General features: G+C 31.7%; 2 protein-coding genes across 2 annotated transcripts; one reads left to right on the top strand and one right to left on the bottom strand.

Moving 5' to 3' along the window:
• The first annotated feature begins 7,045 nt into the window (after positions 1-7,045).
• LOC107900521 (carotenoid cleavage dioxygenase 8 homolog B, chloroplastic) lies at positions 7,046-11,041 on the top strand. The gene is made up of 6 exons (XM_016826142.2): positions 7,046-7,503; positions 8,384-9,127; positions 9,215-9,411; positions 10,027-10,216; positions 10,295-10,397; positions 10,509-11,041. Exons 1-6 carry the CDS (start codon positions 7,210-7,212, stop codon positions 10,652-10,654), a joined length of 1,674 nt encoding a protein of 557 aa, XP_016681631.1. The 5' UTR covers positions 7,046-7,209; the 3' UTR covers positions 10,655-11,041.
• Positions 11,018-13,496, bottom strand: LOC107899831 (ultraviolet-B receptor UVR8). The gene is made up of 5 exons (XM_041117182.1): positions 13,283-13,496; positions 13,023-13,181; positions 12,893-12,928; positions 12,649-12,773; positions 11,018-12,568 (listed from the first exon to the last, which is right to left on the bottom strand). The coding sequence occupies exons 1-5, from the start codon at positions 13,377-13,379 to the stop codon at positions 11,282-11,284; spliced, it is 1,704 nt and encodes a 567-aa protein (XP_040973116.1). The 5' UTR covers positions 13,380-13,496; the 3' UTR covers positions 11,018-11,281.
• Positions 13,497-17,384: the final 3,888 nt, after the last annotated feature.

Here is a 17,384-nt window from a genome sequence, read left to right as displayed (position 1 = left end):
AGTTGAAAGTCAAGATAAACTCGAATCTGTCTTGTACAAAGCATAGTTACTTTTAGGTAAAATTTTTTGTTATAATAAACACAAATAGCGGTAGAACGATCACAAAGCAATAAGAAAAGAAAAATAAGAACACAGATTTTACATGAAAACCCTTTCCGAAAAAAATCATGGGCAGAGGAGAAAAAATTCACTAATGTTGAAAAATGAATGATACAAGAGGAGTTTCGACTACATCAATTTAAGGGTTGAAAAATCATGTTCTAATCAAAGTCAAATTGTAGAAAGATAGATCTATATGGACTCAACTTGTGCAATATGGTTCGTATTGCAGGGGCTCTGCCTCAACCCTCGGTCACAACCCCAGTCCAATTTTGTCAAAAAGCCAATAAGAGGATGTGAATGATAATGGGGAGTTTGATTTTGCAATTACTATTTATATTTTTGTTACCACTTTAAAAGTTTTATTCCCTTGATATCTTTATTTTATGCATAAAAGGGGAGCTAAGTTGATTATTTGCTAATAAGTTGTGTCAAAAAAGCCAAAGCGAAGGATTCTTAGGATCTTATTTTGCCATTGTATTTATTTCTTCAACAAGGGACAAGATTCGGGCCACACAATCTCTAACAATTTTTATGGCTATAAATGTCATAAACTAGCTTGGTTTTGAAAATTTTTAAACTTCTACTATAATTGTAAATTGTATTCTTAACCAGATTTTTCCAACATGAACATGAGGAAAAACTTCATACACAGTACAAATAAAGTCCCAACAATCCTTTGCTTTGGCTTTTTTGACACAACTTAGCAGCAAATTGTAATGACCTGAAATTCACGGGCACCGAAAAAGTGAGTTATAGGGCCTCTGTCTTAGTGAAATAAGTTCGAAAATAATTATTAAAAATATTTATGAGCCTAGTGGTGTGTCTAATTAGGATCTAATTAAGTGAATTTAGCTTAATTTAGAGTAAGTAATAAAAAGGATTAAATTGAATAAAGGGTAAAAGTTTAATTATAAAGCAATAGAAAATAAAAAGGATTAAAATGGCAATTAAGCCATTGACTAAAAATGAGGTGGCATATTGGTGAAATAAAATCAAAGATTTTTTTTAGGTTTTATATATTATAATGATTATTATTATGGTTTTATATTAAATTGTTATGATTATTTAATTGATAATATATTATAAATAAATTAAATAGAAGATAATTGTATGGTAATAAAATATACATGTGTAAGAATTGTATGGGTACATTTGTAATTTAAATATTTAATTACTTATAATTTAAGTATAAAGATATTTGTTAATTAAATAATTAAATTATAAGATTTTTGGTATGAAAAACAAATTAAATAATGACATTTGTAATAATATGAATATATACATTTGTATTATAATTATGTATTTACTTAAATTTTAAGTTAAAGATATTTATTAATTAAATATTAATATTATAAGATTTTTATTTGTTAAATAAATAAAAGAAAGACAAATGGATGGTAATAATAGTGTACAAATGTACAAAGATACATGTATACAACTGTGTTAATTATATTGTTATTAAATTAATAATAATATATATTAGTTAAATGATAAAATAAATAAGTAAAATAAATGAAATAATAAAAGAATAAAAAGAAAGACAAAAGAAACAAAGAAGAAACAGAACAGAAGCATTTCGAAACAGGGAAAGAAAAAGAAAGAAAGAAAAGGGAAAGGAAAAACTAGGGTTTTAAGGTTTGAAGCTTTAAAAGGTAAGTCAATTAAGTCCTTTTTTCTTAATTTTGATGTTTTAGGAGCTTTGAAACAAGATTTTGATGAAATTAAGTTGATAGTTCAAAAGTTCATATGTTTCCAAGTAGGGTTCATGTTGGAAAAATTATGGAATTAGGGATTTAATTGAATGAATTCTAAGTTAGAATTGATTAAGGGATTAAATTGTAAACTAGGCTATAAATTTTATGTTGTAGGGACTAAATTGAAGAAATTTCGAAATTAGGGAAATATGCTGGAAATTTTATAGTTAAATATAAGTTTAGACAAAATTTAAATAGAAAAAGAGAGTGAATTGGATTAAGAAAAGAATTAAGTTTAGTTAGGATTAAATTGGGAATAAGGTAAGAGTTGTTTAGAAATTTAATTATTTATTATAATTAGTGCTGTAAATAATAATGTAAATTACTATTATTTTCGTAGCCAACAAAGAACCTGAAGCATCAGCATCGAAAGGAAAGGAGAAAGTCATCGAGGACTAAAACGGGAGAATTACGGTGTGTATTACTATAATTTAAATTTTAATTATTGTTGATTGCTGAAATTTTAATTGTTATGTATGGTAAGTAAGACTTGAGGTAAGTATGTGATTATTTGAAAAGTGTATTGATTGAAAAATAAATAAATGGTGACAATTGTATGGTGTTGATGGTATACACTTGTGTGAAAATTAATTTGTATATGAATTAAGATAATAGATATTTGAATTGAATGAGTATTGAAAATTTTTGTGTAAATTAAATTGAAATTAGAAAAAGTAAAATAATACCCTATTAACTTGTCAGACTAGATTCGATACAAATGGCATGCCATTGGATTTGTGATGTGATGAAGAGATTGTAGTTCGGCCGAGAGGATGTTTCTGTTATTATATACTTCGGTTTATCCGAATAGGCATTTAATGCCTTATTGGTGTGTTTGGGAGGATATATTATACCGGTGTGTTATGGAGGATATATAATATTCCGGGTGTGTTTGGGTTGGACATTCTGGTGTGTTTGGATGGAATCCGCGTATCTGTCATAGTCCGAGCTTTGTTAATAGGGTAAATAATTTAAATGAAATTTTGAAAATGAGATTATTTGTTTTAGTACTATTGAAAGGTACGAGAAAGAATGTATGAACTAAATTATGAATTGAGTTAGTATGAGAAAAATGAATTATGAATTTAAGATTTATGAAGTAAAATAATTATATATATAAGTAGTTTAAATAATTATAGAATTTATGGTTGATGTTTGTAATTTATTAATGTTAAATGGTCTTGATTTATAGTAAAACCACTGAGTATATCCATACTCAGCGTACGGTTATTTCCGTGCGCAGGTTAGTAGAGGTCAAGTGTCCCGGCTCAGCATCCAGAACAATCCCGACTCCAACACAAACTTGGTGATGTATATTTTTCTTTTAGGTAAAGGTGGCATGTACATAGGTGTTGTTTAGTCACTTAAATATGTATATTGTTTTGAGTAGTGAAGGATGAATTATAAGATTTAGATGGTTAAATGAAATGGTAAGAAAAGTACATGAACATTAAGTTGTTAAATGAATGAAGTTTTTAATCAATTTTGAATGATGCTATGATAGTTATTAAATTAAAATTTTGTTAATAATATAAATATTAGTATATGAATGTGAAATATTGGTGTTGGTTGTTTTGGTTTGAATTTGCAGGAGGTTTAGGTAAAAATAAGCAGAAATGCTGCCGAAATTTTTATAAAAAAAAAATTTGGAATACTCGAACAAGTCCCGTTCTACTTTTAATACGTGTTTGAACTTCGAGAGTTCAAGATAGGGACTTAATTATTATATTATACTATGAAAGTTATATTAATTGTAAATTATTCGTAAGTTGTCTGATATGTCCGGTAATGCCTCATAACCTCGTTCCGGCGACAGTTTGGGGTTAGAGGGTGTTACACAAATAATCAATTTAGCTTGCCCTTTCACCATGAATAAAACAAAGATATCAAAGGAGCAAGACTTTAAAGGAAACAAAAACATAAATAGTAACAACAAAACCAAACTCCTCATTATCATTCACCTCCACCCATTGGCTTTTTTACAAAACTTACAGTAAATGATAGCACTCACAACACGTATGAATGAAGTACAAACAAAGGGAACTAAATTAGAACTCCTCTTGACAAGATGCATCATGCTAAAAACTCCCTCTAAGAGGTAGAACCAAGCTCGAACATATATTCACCTATCAACATGTTTGTTCATCACATTTTCACCCAAGCATTAATCGACTTCATTATTGCAAACCAAACACAGGATCACCTTTAAACAATTCTTAAGCCTGCTTTGATACTAATTGTTAGAACCTCGGTTGGCTTTTTGTTCAATTCAATGTTCAAACAGAGGTTTGGACAGAACCGATTAAGCACATCAATGTAAGAAGCAAAGCAAGGAGAAAAATAAACACAAATCCAAAATGTGAGTCATAAATATAAGTAAAAAGAGAATCAGCACACGATATTTGTTAATGCAGCTTAGATGCACCAATTTTGTTATGTTAAGCCTTACTCAGAGAATGATTTTATTCATCAATTCATCTAGTACAACTATTGGCTAAAGCCTAATCTATCCTCTCCCAATGGATAATTTTAGCCCCAAAGTCGAACTCAAATTGTTACAAATCATGCTCTCCAAATACCTTACATTACATGTGATATCTCTCCATAAAGATCCCTAAGCATTGAGTGCCTAAATGCACTCCCAAATGACTCAATGAGGAAGTTGATCAATAGCATATTTATAGGCTAATACAAGAGTCCCTTTAGCATAGCTTTAATAGACTTTGAACTCTCATTTAAAACCTGCATAAATCACTTGAATTATCTTGAATATTTATCTCAAAAACTCTTTCATAAACAAGCTTCCCAACTGATATAAATACTTTGAAATGAATAAGGATAAGGATAATGCTTGAGATGAGATTTTTTATCCTTCTTCCTCCTACTCTTCCCAATTTCAATCAACAACATTTAAGATATAATAAAACATGGCTTATGGATCATTTGCTGATAGTGTACCACACTATGAAGATCAAAGTAAAAAAATGCCAACTTTTAGCTACAGTTAGTTGTCTTGAAGGCATGTCTAGATTATTGCCCAAATGTTTGTATATACAATTGTTCAAACAAAGGATAAAACATGGTGACAAAAAATACAGTTCAATGAGCTATTTGAACATAAGTAGAAACTTCATATAAGGTCCTAACAATCTCTCACTTTTGCTTTTTTGAAAAAAGAAAACTAATCAGCAAACAATTAATGTAGCTCCTTCTTTTATCATGCATTAAACAAAGATCTCAAAGAAATACGACTTAAAGCGGCAACAAAAATAGATATATCATCAACAAAACCAAACTCCTCTTTATCATCCATCTCCTTATTTGGTTTTTTGATAAAACTTGCAACAAATGGTAACACACTCACAGCACATATGATTGAAGTGCAAATAAAGGGAACTAACTTAGAACCCCCTCTGACAAGGTGCATCATGCTAAAGACTCCCTCCAAGATATAGAACCAAGCTCAAACATATAGTCCCCCTATCAACAGGTTTGCTCTTCACATTTTCACCCAAGCAGTAATCGGCTTCATTATTTCAAACCAAAGACAAGATCACCTTCAAAAAACTCTTAAAGCCCACTCTGATACTAATTGTTAGAATCTTGGTTTGCTCTCTGGTCAGTTCAAAGTTCAAACAAAAGTTTGGACAGAACCATTTAAGCACATCAATGCAAGAAGCAAAACAATGAGAGAAATAAACACAAATCCAAAACATGAGTTATAGAGATAAGTAAAGAGAGAATCAACACATGCTATTTGTTAATATAGTTCAAATGCACCAATCCTACCATGTGGGTCCTCGTTGAGAGAATAATTTTATTTAACAATTCATATCCAATACAACTATTGGTTAATGCCCAATCTACGCCCTCCCAATGGACAATTACGGCCCAAAAGTCGAACTCAAATTATTACATATTACTCCCCCCAAATATCTCACATTACATACAATATCTCTCCATAAAAACCTCTAAATAAGGAGTGTCTAAATACACTCCAAACAGTTCAATGAGGAAATCGATCAACAACTTATTTATAGGCTACTACAAGAGTTTCTTTAGTAGAGTTTTGGTAGACATTAAACTCTCATTGAAAAGTTGAATATATCACTTAAATTATCTTGAATATTTGTCTCAAAAAGTCCTTCATAAACAAACTCCCCAACAATTAGAAATTCTCTGAAAAGGATAAGGTTAAGGATAATGCATGCAATAAGATTGTCAATCATTGCTCCTACTCTTCCCAATTTCGATCTACGACATGCAAGATATAACAAAACATGGCTTAGGGACCATTTGCTGATAGTATAACATACCATAAAGATCAAGGTAAAAAATGTCAACTTCATACTATACTTAGTTGGCCTGAAGGCATGCCTAAACTAGTGTACAAAGATTTATCCAGATAGTTGTTCAAATAAGGGATAAAACATGATGACCAAACATGCAGTTCAAAGAGCTATTTGGACACGAGGAGAAACCTCAAATATAGAATAACTAAGTTCCCAACAAATAAAATAACCTCATTAATTTTAAAACATTTAAAAGAGTATTTATACTAATTATTTTTTATAGTTTTTTGAGAATTTTTTTTTTTTTGTTACTTGGAATTTAGAATATTAGAACCTATTAGATTTTAATTCGACTTAATAATAGTATAGATTGGGTTTTAATTGGACTTTGGTAAATAACCCTAACTTTGTTATTATGGTATGATCATTTGGGACATAAAATTACCTAAAACCAATTCCAACCCTCCACATTTTCATATATTCCAGTGATCAGATTGCACATATTTAATAATATGAGATTCCAAAAACTGCAGATCCCTAATGAAGCAGCACCACCAAAGCTTGGCAACATTAGCATCACCAAAACCAAAAATATTATTCTTTCTTGCTGAGCCATCAAGCACAAACAAAATGACAATATTTATGTGATGGCTACCTTTTATTTTCTTCCAAGAAAATGAAAACCCCCCATGTGCTGCACACTCATATGCTGCACTCTCCTTAAAACATCCCAACTATATTCAAATACACTACATAGTACATACCTAGATGAACCCTCTAAAATATATATTAATTTACCATGTAATTTTTATAGAATTTATATCTCATATAAATATAAAGAGATTAAACCCTGTGTCTTATAGTGCAAAGGAATTCCACCAATCAAGATTCCAAACATGTTGTCCCTTACCTTCTTAACTTTTTTCTTTCCCCAAGCATTTCTATAAATAGCATATGGCATTTTAGCTCTTAATTAACAATCCTAGCTGTTGTCCTTAATAGTTTCTTTTTTTCTTTCTTCAGCTGCATATACCTGAGCCTATTCTTTATCTCCCTCTCAGATGGATTCCCTATCACTTTCAGGTATTTGCAGGCACCAGTTTTCACCCATAACCATGTTGGATTTCAATCAATCCAATCATAGAATAGAAAAGGCTGGTTTTGTTAGGAAACCGGAGAAGGGAGGGTTAACAATCACTCAAGTGGCGAGTCCGTTGCGTCGGCCGGTGATTGTTCCATCGCTAGATAACGAAACCGTAGACCGTCGTGATCGGAACCACGTTGCATGGACGAGTGTGAGACAAGAACGGTGGGAAGGGGAGCTAGTTGTGCAAGGAGAAATACCTTTATGGCTGGTACGTATACTTAAGAAAATCATGAAAATTTACACATTTTATTCATTTAGAATGGAATTTAAATTTTTTTTATTTTTCAGATATAAAAATATAACTATAACAGTTAATATCTTTAAAATTTTTATATTAAATTTAAGTTTATAGTATTATTTTTCTATTGTATGGCTATTGAGTGGGTATTTTTTATCTAAAAATATCATATTAATGAATTTAATAAAAAATTGATATTATGCATGTTTATTTTACGACTCATATTTAGGATTTGTGATTGTCTCTTCCAACAATTTAACTTAAATTATAAAATATGAAAAATATAGTAACTAAATTTTTAAAAATAAAAAAATTTAAATATAAAATAAAAATAAAATACAAGGACACATTTTAACTTTTTTTTATGTGGATAAAAACATGTTTATTCACAACATGTTTACTTCTGCAGGTCCTTCTTTCCTTGAAAATGTCGAAGAAAATATTTAAATTTTGCTTCCAAATAGCTTAAAACACAAAGTATACATCAAATTAACTTTGTATATCTCGTCATAATTTAAAAAAAAATGTGTCCTAAGAGTCCCTTAGGCTGCCACTGAAAAGCACAGCTACTTTTTTTTATTTTCTTCTTTCAATAAAATTCTGTTTCTTACCAACACCTATGTTGGTCCACCGTCCACTTAAAAAAAAATTCAGATTATACGTGGAATCCATAATTCATCGTATTTTATATCACCTATGTATATAAACTATATCGTATAAATGGCATAAAATCTTGAAGACTTGATAATATTTTTATGAAAGGGTTTATATACTAGATTTATATAAACATAAAAATGTTTATCTTATATGGTGATTAAATCATTAATTAATTTACCGTAATGACATGCAGAAAGGGACGTACTTACGAAACGGCCCGGGTCTATGGCATATAGAAGATTACAACTTCCGTCACCTCTTTGACGGTTATGCAACACTAGTCAAGCTCCAATTCGAGAACGGCAGATTAATCGCCGGTCACCGACAAATCGAATCCGAGGCCTATAAGGCTGCAAGGAAAAACAAAAAGGTTTGCTTCAGAGAATTCTCGGAAGTACCTAAATATGAAAACTTCATGGCTTATGTTGGGGACATCGCAAAGCTTTTCTCCGGTGCTTCATTAACCGATAACGCCAACACCGGCGTCGTCAAGCTTGGAGACGGCCGAGTAGTTTGCCTGACGGAAACTCAAAAAGGGTCCTTAGTTATTGACCCTAACAGCTTGGAAACATTGGGGAGGTTGGAATATAGTGATAGTTTAGGGGGATTGATACACTCGGCTCATCCCATAGTGACTGATGCCGAGTTCTTGACCTTGTTGCCTGATTTGGTGAACCCTGGTTACTTGGTGGTGAGAATGGAACCAGGGACAAATGAAAGGAAAGTGATTGGGAGGGTTAACTGTAGGAACGGACCAGCTCCCGGTTGGGTTCATTCATTTCCAGTGACTGAACATTATGTTGTGGTGCCTGAAATGCCATTAAGGTACTGCGCTCAAAATTTACTCAGAGCTGAACCTACTCCATTGTATAAATTCGAGTGGCATCCTGAATCTAAAGCCTTCCTTCATGTTATGTGTAAAGCTAGTGGAAAAATCGTAAGTGATTCATTTTCTTTTTCATTGTGTTATGTTACTTATATGCTGAACTGAAAGGGTTTAAAATGTGGGGAAATCTTTTTGAAGGTGGCGAGTGTGGAAGTGCCATTATTCGTTACATTTCATTTCATCAATGCGTATGAAGAGGAAGATGAAGACGGTCGGGTGACTGCTATAATCGCCGATTGTTGTGAACATAACGCCGACGCCACCATTCTTGATCAGCTTAGGCTTCAAAATCTTCGCTCTTTCAACGGCAAGGACGACTTATTACCGGATGCAAGGTAATTTTCATCTTTAATGGTTTTATTTATATACATATGGTTGATGTCTCCCGGCTCTGTCGAGAGCTCTATGGGTTCATAGGCCAAGGGTACATCATAAAAGTTAAGGATCTTCTCTGATCAAAGTTTTATCTTTTAGCAGCACTGCGGAAAGCCCTGTCGGGTCCATAAGGTAGAGTGCCAAAACAAGAGAAATAGAGAAAAGAGATTAGGGTTTTATCTTTCAACTCTACAAAAAACACGTTTTGGCTCATAGAGTGCCTTGGAATTCTATAACAAGTGAAACCATGAAAACTGAAGATTTTTGTGCACAGTTATACTTAACCCTTAACCTATGATCTAAGTAGTAGCATTCTCACTTACAAATGACTTGTATGTCATGGATCATAGAGTCGAACTTTCGACAATAAAAGGGGTCATACGTATATATAGCTGAGATCAAAAGATGTAGGCCGGCATAAAATCACATCCTTAGGCGACTACTACATTTTAGGCTATTTATATGCTTAGATTTAGTGATCTTGATTTAATATAGCATAAAGGGACTTCCTAATTATGAGTTCAGAGATTAATACAGTGTGATAGAAATTAATAACGTTGTTAATTGATTAGCAGGGTGGGAAGATTCACAATTCCGTTGGATGGGAGTCCCTGTGGGAAGTTGGAGTCAGCTTTGGAGCCTGATGAACATGGCAGAGGCATGGATATGTGTAGCATCAACCCCACAAAGTTGGGTAAAAAATACAGATATGCTTATGCTTGTGGAGCCCAACGCCCATGTCATTTCCCCAATACCCTCACCAAGGTAAATTTTCAATTCTGATGATGATGGTGGCGGTGGTGGTGATGATGTGCTGAAGTTCATTTTTGTATGATATGGCAGCTTGATTTAGTAAAGAAGAAGGCAAAGAATTGGCATGAAGCAGGGGCTGTGCCGTCTGAACCATTCTTCGTGGCTCGGCCAGGGGCAACCGAGGAAGATGATGGTGAGCTATTGATTGTATTCTTTCAAATGGATTTTCAGCAAAACTATTGATAATCTAATATGATTGAATTAATCCTCCTTTCCCTTTTGGTTTTTTCATAAAATGTTGCAGGTGCTGTGATCTCCTTGATTAGTGAGAAAAATGGAAATGGGTATGCTTTATTGTTAGATGGATCAACATTTGAAGAGATTGCAAGAGCAAAGCTCCCTTATGGTTTACCATATGGACTACATGGATGTTGGGTACCCAAAGAATAAAAATCACTACTTCACCTTCCTCACAACCAGAATCTTCTCATGGTTCATATATAAATCATGACCAAATGCTGGTGATAGCCTTGTCATATGATAAATACATATGCATTTGACAAATTAATATGAAGAAATAGAAAGAAAAGAAAAAGCACTAAGAACAAAAGAAACTATATAATCAGCCATGAGAGAAGTTTTGAACTTCACAACCGAGATTATCGACTGATACGTACGTTTTTCCCCGCTTGTGAAGTTAAAAAAACTCCATTACCAATGTATGAAATAGAAACTCTAAGAGAAAAAAAAAATGTATAGTTAGTTTGTGCTGTGTAGGAGTGAAAGATATGTAAGCATTCTTGACCATATATGTAAGCAAAAGTAATAAACTATCAATCTTATTATAAATATAGCAAACCAATCAATGCCATAACCTTTACAATAATAAATATGTCTAAGAACAGTATGAGTGTGATTTATGACCAGAAACAACATGGTAAGTAATTCTTGACTGCACTAGATATATTATCCTTATTATAAAAAATGAGAAAGAGGAAATAGTGTTTTGTACCTGTAATAGGGGAAGCTTATCACAGTAAATAAAATGCTGAATGTACCAATGCTTCTGTTGTTTTATTATGATTTTACATCACTATTTCCTTCTGCTGAAGAAGGAAGGCACTCCTTTATTAACTCCTGGATCCGTTTCTTCAAAATCTTATCCTTAACACCTGTCAGCATGTTTCGGTAGAACAATTCCAACCTAACAAGCCCGCTACGATCTGATGACTCCAACATTTTTTCCCATTCCCTTGCAATATCAAAAGTGCCAGAGTTCTGCAACGAGATCGGAATATCTTGCACTTCAAAAGGTTTACCAAAGATTGAACCGTGAAGTATGCTTGCATAGCGTTCCATGGTGGAAAGTTTTGATTGGAGGAGCTTCATCTCTTCCATGGCCAAAGATAACTTCTTCTCCATCTCCAAGACTCCATCAGAACCCTTTTGATCTACAATTTTATCATCCTGATTCAGCTCTTCTTGCTTGAAATCCTCATTCAGTGGAGGCCACAGCACGACTGTTGGGCTGAAACAGTCGACAGTTTTACCATTTCCAAGAACTCCACTCCTTCCCCTGCCCCAGGACCATAGCTTGTATCCATCATGTGCAACAAGAACAGTATGTGCAGCTCCACAAGATACTTGAACCGGATCATTAAATTTAGGTCCGTGTATCCGTAGGGGAGAAATGGCGTCACCTGAATCTGTTCCTGTAAAACTAGCATCTGGGCATAGACCTAGACCCTTTTCCATTCCCCATGACCACACATCTCCGGCTGATGAAACAACACTAGTGTGAAACAATCCACAGTCAACAGAAACCAGATATACAGGCTTCGGTAACTCTTTCACTGGTTCAGGAACCAATGCACTTCGGGTGGTTCCATGCCCAAGTTGCCCCCTGTCCCCAAGGCCAAACGTCCAACACATACTCTCAAGTGTGTCACTTGGTCTCTTTTTACGAGTAAGCAAAGCAGTGTGGAAGGCACCACATGCTACCTCATAAACCGTCCATTGAATGTCCTGGCTAAACGTTCCAACAATTTCAGGACGAGCCCTGCTCTCTGTATCTCCTAGGCCTAATTGGCCATGGCCGTTGCCACCCCAAGAGTAGCATAGGAGATCATCACCTTTATGCCTTTCTCCAGCACTGACTAAGGCTACAACATGCTCATTTCCACATGCAACCTTAACAACAGTATGGCCGTGAAAATCCCAAACAGGAATTGGAGTAAAACAACTCACAAATGTCAAGCTTCCGTCACCATTGTTATTCTCCTGTGGACAATTGCCCCACATCCAAAGGGCTCCAAGATTATCAATAGCAAGCGAAGTCATTCCTCCAGCCTTGACTGCACAAATCTATGGTAGAACAAACAATGAGAAGAATATAGAACATAGCATTTGAAGTGAACCCCAACAGCAAATAACTTATGACATACCTTCAAGGGTGCTTTACTCTTCGTCTCTAACTCATCTTTTGATTGATCAGGGGAGCCCAATTCAAGAAACCGCTCCATCAATTGAGGTGCCAAAGAATTCTCCCCATGTAGACCAAGTTGGCCATCCATATGGCAGTCAAGGGATACACCAAAATATATAAATCAAGAAAACATATAAAATAGATGATAGCAATGCAGTTTCCAGGAACAAATTTTGCCATAAAACCCACTATAAAAAGGATACATACGTTATAACCCCAAGACCAAACTGATCCATCATCTGCCATAGATTCAGTGTAGCATTTTAACAAACATAAAAAGGACTGATTCAACAAAGAACAATTTGCATGGTACCTAAGAATATAATAATAAACCTGCAAGAGCAAGACTATGATAAGCGCCAGCAGCGACAGCTATAAGCTTAAGCTCTGAGTTCTGGATCTTGACCCGAACCGGGAAAATCTCGTCGGATTCTGAACCAGTCCCGAGTCTCCCAAACATTCCCCTGCCCCATGAATACACGTACCCATCCCCTGCAAATTCCATTCATTGCAAAAACACCTTAACTTTGATAATTCTTACCACCATATAGAGATTAGGGAAGAAGGAATTGAAGTAATAAACGAAAGCTTACCAGAGAGAGCCAAAGTATGAGCTTCACCAGCGGCAACAGCAACAACTTTGTGCGGCATGTTGCTGGAATCATCGGCTGTTCCGGCGGCGGATTCCATTTCTTTTCCAGAGAGTATGAAGCTTTAGTATTGATATAGTTGAGAGAGAGGTAAACACTAAAAAGCATATGAAACTGATATAAATCGCGCTGGTTAAGCATGAAATAGAGAGCTTGGTTGATGTCTGAAAATGATTTGACTGCTTGGTAATTATCTCTAAACATTGGGGACAAATTTGACAAAACTTGATCTTTAGTTTCTGTATTGGAAAGAGGATAAATTCTAGTGTTTTCTCATTTAAAATTTTTAATTAATGAAGTTTGTTTTTTAAAATTAAATGAAGTATTTTTATTTTTATCTATATATAGAGAAATTGTAAGAACTATATATTTGATAGCAGAATGAATAAAATTTATTAAATAATTTAATAAGTATTGATTTTTAGTTTAGATTTTTTTTTAGTATTAATTTACATGAAAACTCACATTTGATTGAGGATCCATGTTTGATCTACAAAACTTAGGGGTATTTATAGGGCTGGAAAAAATTTTTAGGAGTCTAAATTAAATTATAATTTTTACGATAATAAAAAATATAATTTTATAATTTTAATAGTTTATATCTTTATAATTTTAGGGGTATTTTTATCATTTGTAAGGGATAATGTGTAATTTTAACTTTACTAATTTAAAATTTTAAAAGGTTTAAATGAATTTTTTTTCATTTTAGGGGGGACTAGGGCCCTGCCAACTCAGAGCTACGCCCCTGAGTAATTTATATTACAAATCTGATTAGAACTGCACATTTTTTTATCAAAAGTTTGTGATTTAGCTTTTGATGCAATAAGTAAGAGAAATCGATTTTTAATTGTTGGCGTGAGCTGCAATAAGAGCTTGGTGTCATTGTGTTAATAAAAAAATAATATTATAGTATGTTAACAAAAACGAGGCTTCATAAATTCAAAGACTTGAGAACATACTAAAAGATAAAAAGACTCAATCATTTTTTGAGAAGAAATGTAACTATGTTAAAAAAGTAAATTCAAATATATAATCGGTCAGTTAATAGTCTACCGTTCTACTATTTAACTATTGAGGAACATTGGGACATTGAGGATGTTAGTATAATTATATATGTGTATGGATAACAAATTAATATATATATATAAATGTTATCAACAGATTAAAACTAAAAATAATAGTTTATCTTCATCCAAAATGCATAATAATAGTTGGACATACGATTTTTCTTCCCTATAATTGGAATTTACGTGTAAATTCGTTAATCATTTTTTTTTTCATCTCGCATTAAAAAAATGATTACATCCATTTTATAACTTAAAGGGAACTACGTGTTGGAATTCTAATGTCGGTCCAAAATGAATGAACCAATGAAATTATTATAAGGTTATGGAATAAAATATTTGGACTTAGCGTAAGTGTCCATATATGGTTGTCACCAAAATGAATTGAAATTTGAGGAGATAGAGACAATTTTAATTAAATAAACAAAAGCCCATTTTTTTTATTCCAAGGTTTTATCTATTAAGGTGTAAAAATGTTATAACTTAGCTATTAAGAAAATTAGGATAAGGGTAGCTAATCAACATATTTTACCATATAAAATCCAATTTCCTTTTCATTTGCTAAACTCATTGCATGCTCCAAGTGCATATAATATCGTTTCAATACACTGGCTCACCTAATAAGTGACATAATTTGATTATATATATACATATATATATATATTACCTTCTCATAAATTTTTTTTAAAAATATATCGCGAGAAATGATCGTATAAAACAGAGATGTTACATTATTTTATATTTCTTATCAATTATTTAATGTTATTGATACATTATTTTATAAAATTTTTAACCTAAATTTTAGATTCTAAATTTTAGACCTTAAATTTAGGATTAAAAATTTTGAAGTTTAAGATTTAAGATCTAAATTAAAAAAATTACTAAAATAATGTGTCAATGACATAAAAAAATATTAAATAATTAGATTTCTCTTTAGTAGAATCGTTTTCACTACTTATAATCAATTGTGTTGTTATTAAATTAATGAAAACTTTGAATTGTGTAAGGTGGTAGTTTCTTACACAATTCTGGGTTATGACAAAACGAAAAGTCAAATGCTCTCATCATAACATGTCTTTTTGTTTCTTTTCTTTCTAATCAGATATATTCTATTGCTATTCGTGTTACTACAGTAATATCAAAGTTAGGGTTTAAAGGTGTAATATCCTTAAAAGTTAAGGGTTTGAGGTAGTTTATATATAGTTCAGACATTGAATAAAAAATGTGCTGACTAAATTTTTCAGTAATGCTAAAATGTTAAATAAGGCTTCTGAAAAATATTTAAAAAATCAATTAAGTCCTTTCATTGTAAAGTGCATTCAATTTAGTCATTTGAATTATGCCTTGAATTCATTTTTCCACCAAAGCTCCTGATGATCATTAAGTGTTGAGATGGTAAGTTGACATGGAAAAATTAATAAGTGGAGAGTGTAATTGATATTTTATTATTTTACGAGAGTTTAATTGATTTTTTTTATTTTACAAGGGTTTAATCGATAATTTAATCTTATTTTTAAAAATTGTTAAAATATTATAAAAATATTGAAACATAATTAAATATTATAGATTATAAAAAAAAATTATCATAAAATTGTGAAATTGTTAAAAATTATAAAAACTAAAAATAAGTTATAGGTTTTTTTAAAAATTTATAGAAATTATTAAAAATTAATAAAAGATTATAAAGTAAGAAACTTCTTAAAATTTTATTTTAAATGTTAAAAAGTTATAAAATTAGAAAGAAAAAAATTATAGAAGAATTTTGTTATTTTGTTTGTTTGGTGTCTTTAGTTTTAGCAATAAGGAAACATTGTGTGGGTGTGGAGTAAGTGATTTGTGCTTGATAGTGTAAGGTAAGCAATGAGGAGAGGTGTTGATATGCAGATTCGATTTACTATTCAAAAAATAAAAAATATATAAATAATTTTATATTAATATTTTATGGTAAAATTAAATAAAATATTTTTATTACTTTTAAAATAGTGAAAGGAATCATTTTGGCAGGCCAAGTCTATTGGGTTGGGCTTGAAATTTTTTTAAATTTGGGCCTAAGCTCAGCCCGGCACAAATACTTCCACTTAATGTTTTTGTTGAGTAAGGATGATGTGAGAGAAATTGATAAGGATGGGTTGGAATATGATGTAAGATAGTGTTTGAGAGAAAACAAAAATGGTGTAGTAATTTTATTTTTAATAGATTTTCTTTAATTTTTTTATGATTTTATAATTTTTATAATATTTAAATAATTTAAATAAATTTATATATCTTTTAAATTTTTTATATAATTGTTTATAATAACTTATAAATTTCTAATATTTTTTTATGATTTTTATAATTTATACTTTTTTAATTATAATTTTAATAATTTTTTTACTTAAATAATCAATGAATCCCTCATAAAATAATTAAAAAAATCATAGCTATTGTAAGATAATAAAAAATTATTTAAGCCTTCACGTTGTCATTCTATATCCGTTGTCATGTCATTATTTTTCATGTCAATCAATACGTCATCACTTAACAATAGGTCAGGGGCTCCAACGAAAAAATGAATTTAAAGAGCTTAATTGAGTGCGAATCATGATTCAAATGGTTCAATCAAATACACTTGTCGACAAAAAATTTAATTATTTTTGGAGGAGTTATTTAGTATTTTAGCCTAAAATTAAATAATTCAAAGTTAAGTAGGGTTGTAAGCCTGCTGATAGGATGAATACCGCACATGAATCCTGAATCCAGACTGGGCGTTTGGGTTCTAACGTGGGCTTTACCGCCCATTCCATTCATTATTCTAATTCACTTATCACTCATATATTGGCTTCTTCTTTTTTTTTTACGTTTGTTTTAAGATTCGTAGTTTTCCTTTTAATAATACTGTCTTCAATATTTAAATCTATGTTCTATTTTTAAATCAATATTTATTAATTTTTATTTATTATTTTTAATTATAAATAAACATTTAGTTTACTATATTAGTATTT

Source organism: Gossypium hirsutum, chromosome A07 (assembly GCF_007990345.1).
Source record: "Gossypium hirsutum isolate 1008001.06 chromosome A07, Gossypium_hirsutum_v2.1, whole genome shotgun sequence".
In the NCBI taxonomy this organism is placed as follows: domain Eukaryota; kingdom Viridiplantae; phylum Streptophyta; class Magnoliopsida; order Malvales; family Malvaceae; genus Gossypium; species Gossypium hirsutum.
This window is presented reverse-complemented; position numbering and strand designations above follow the sequence as displayed.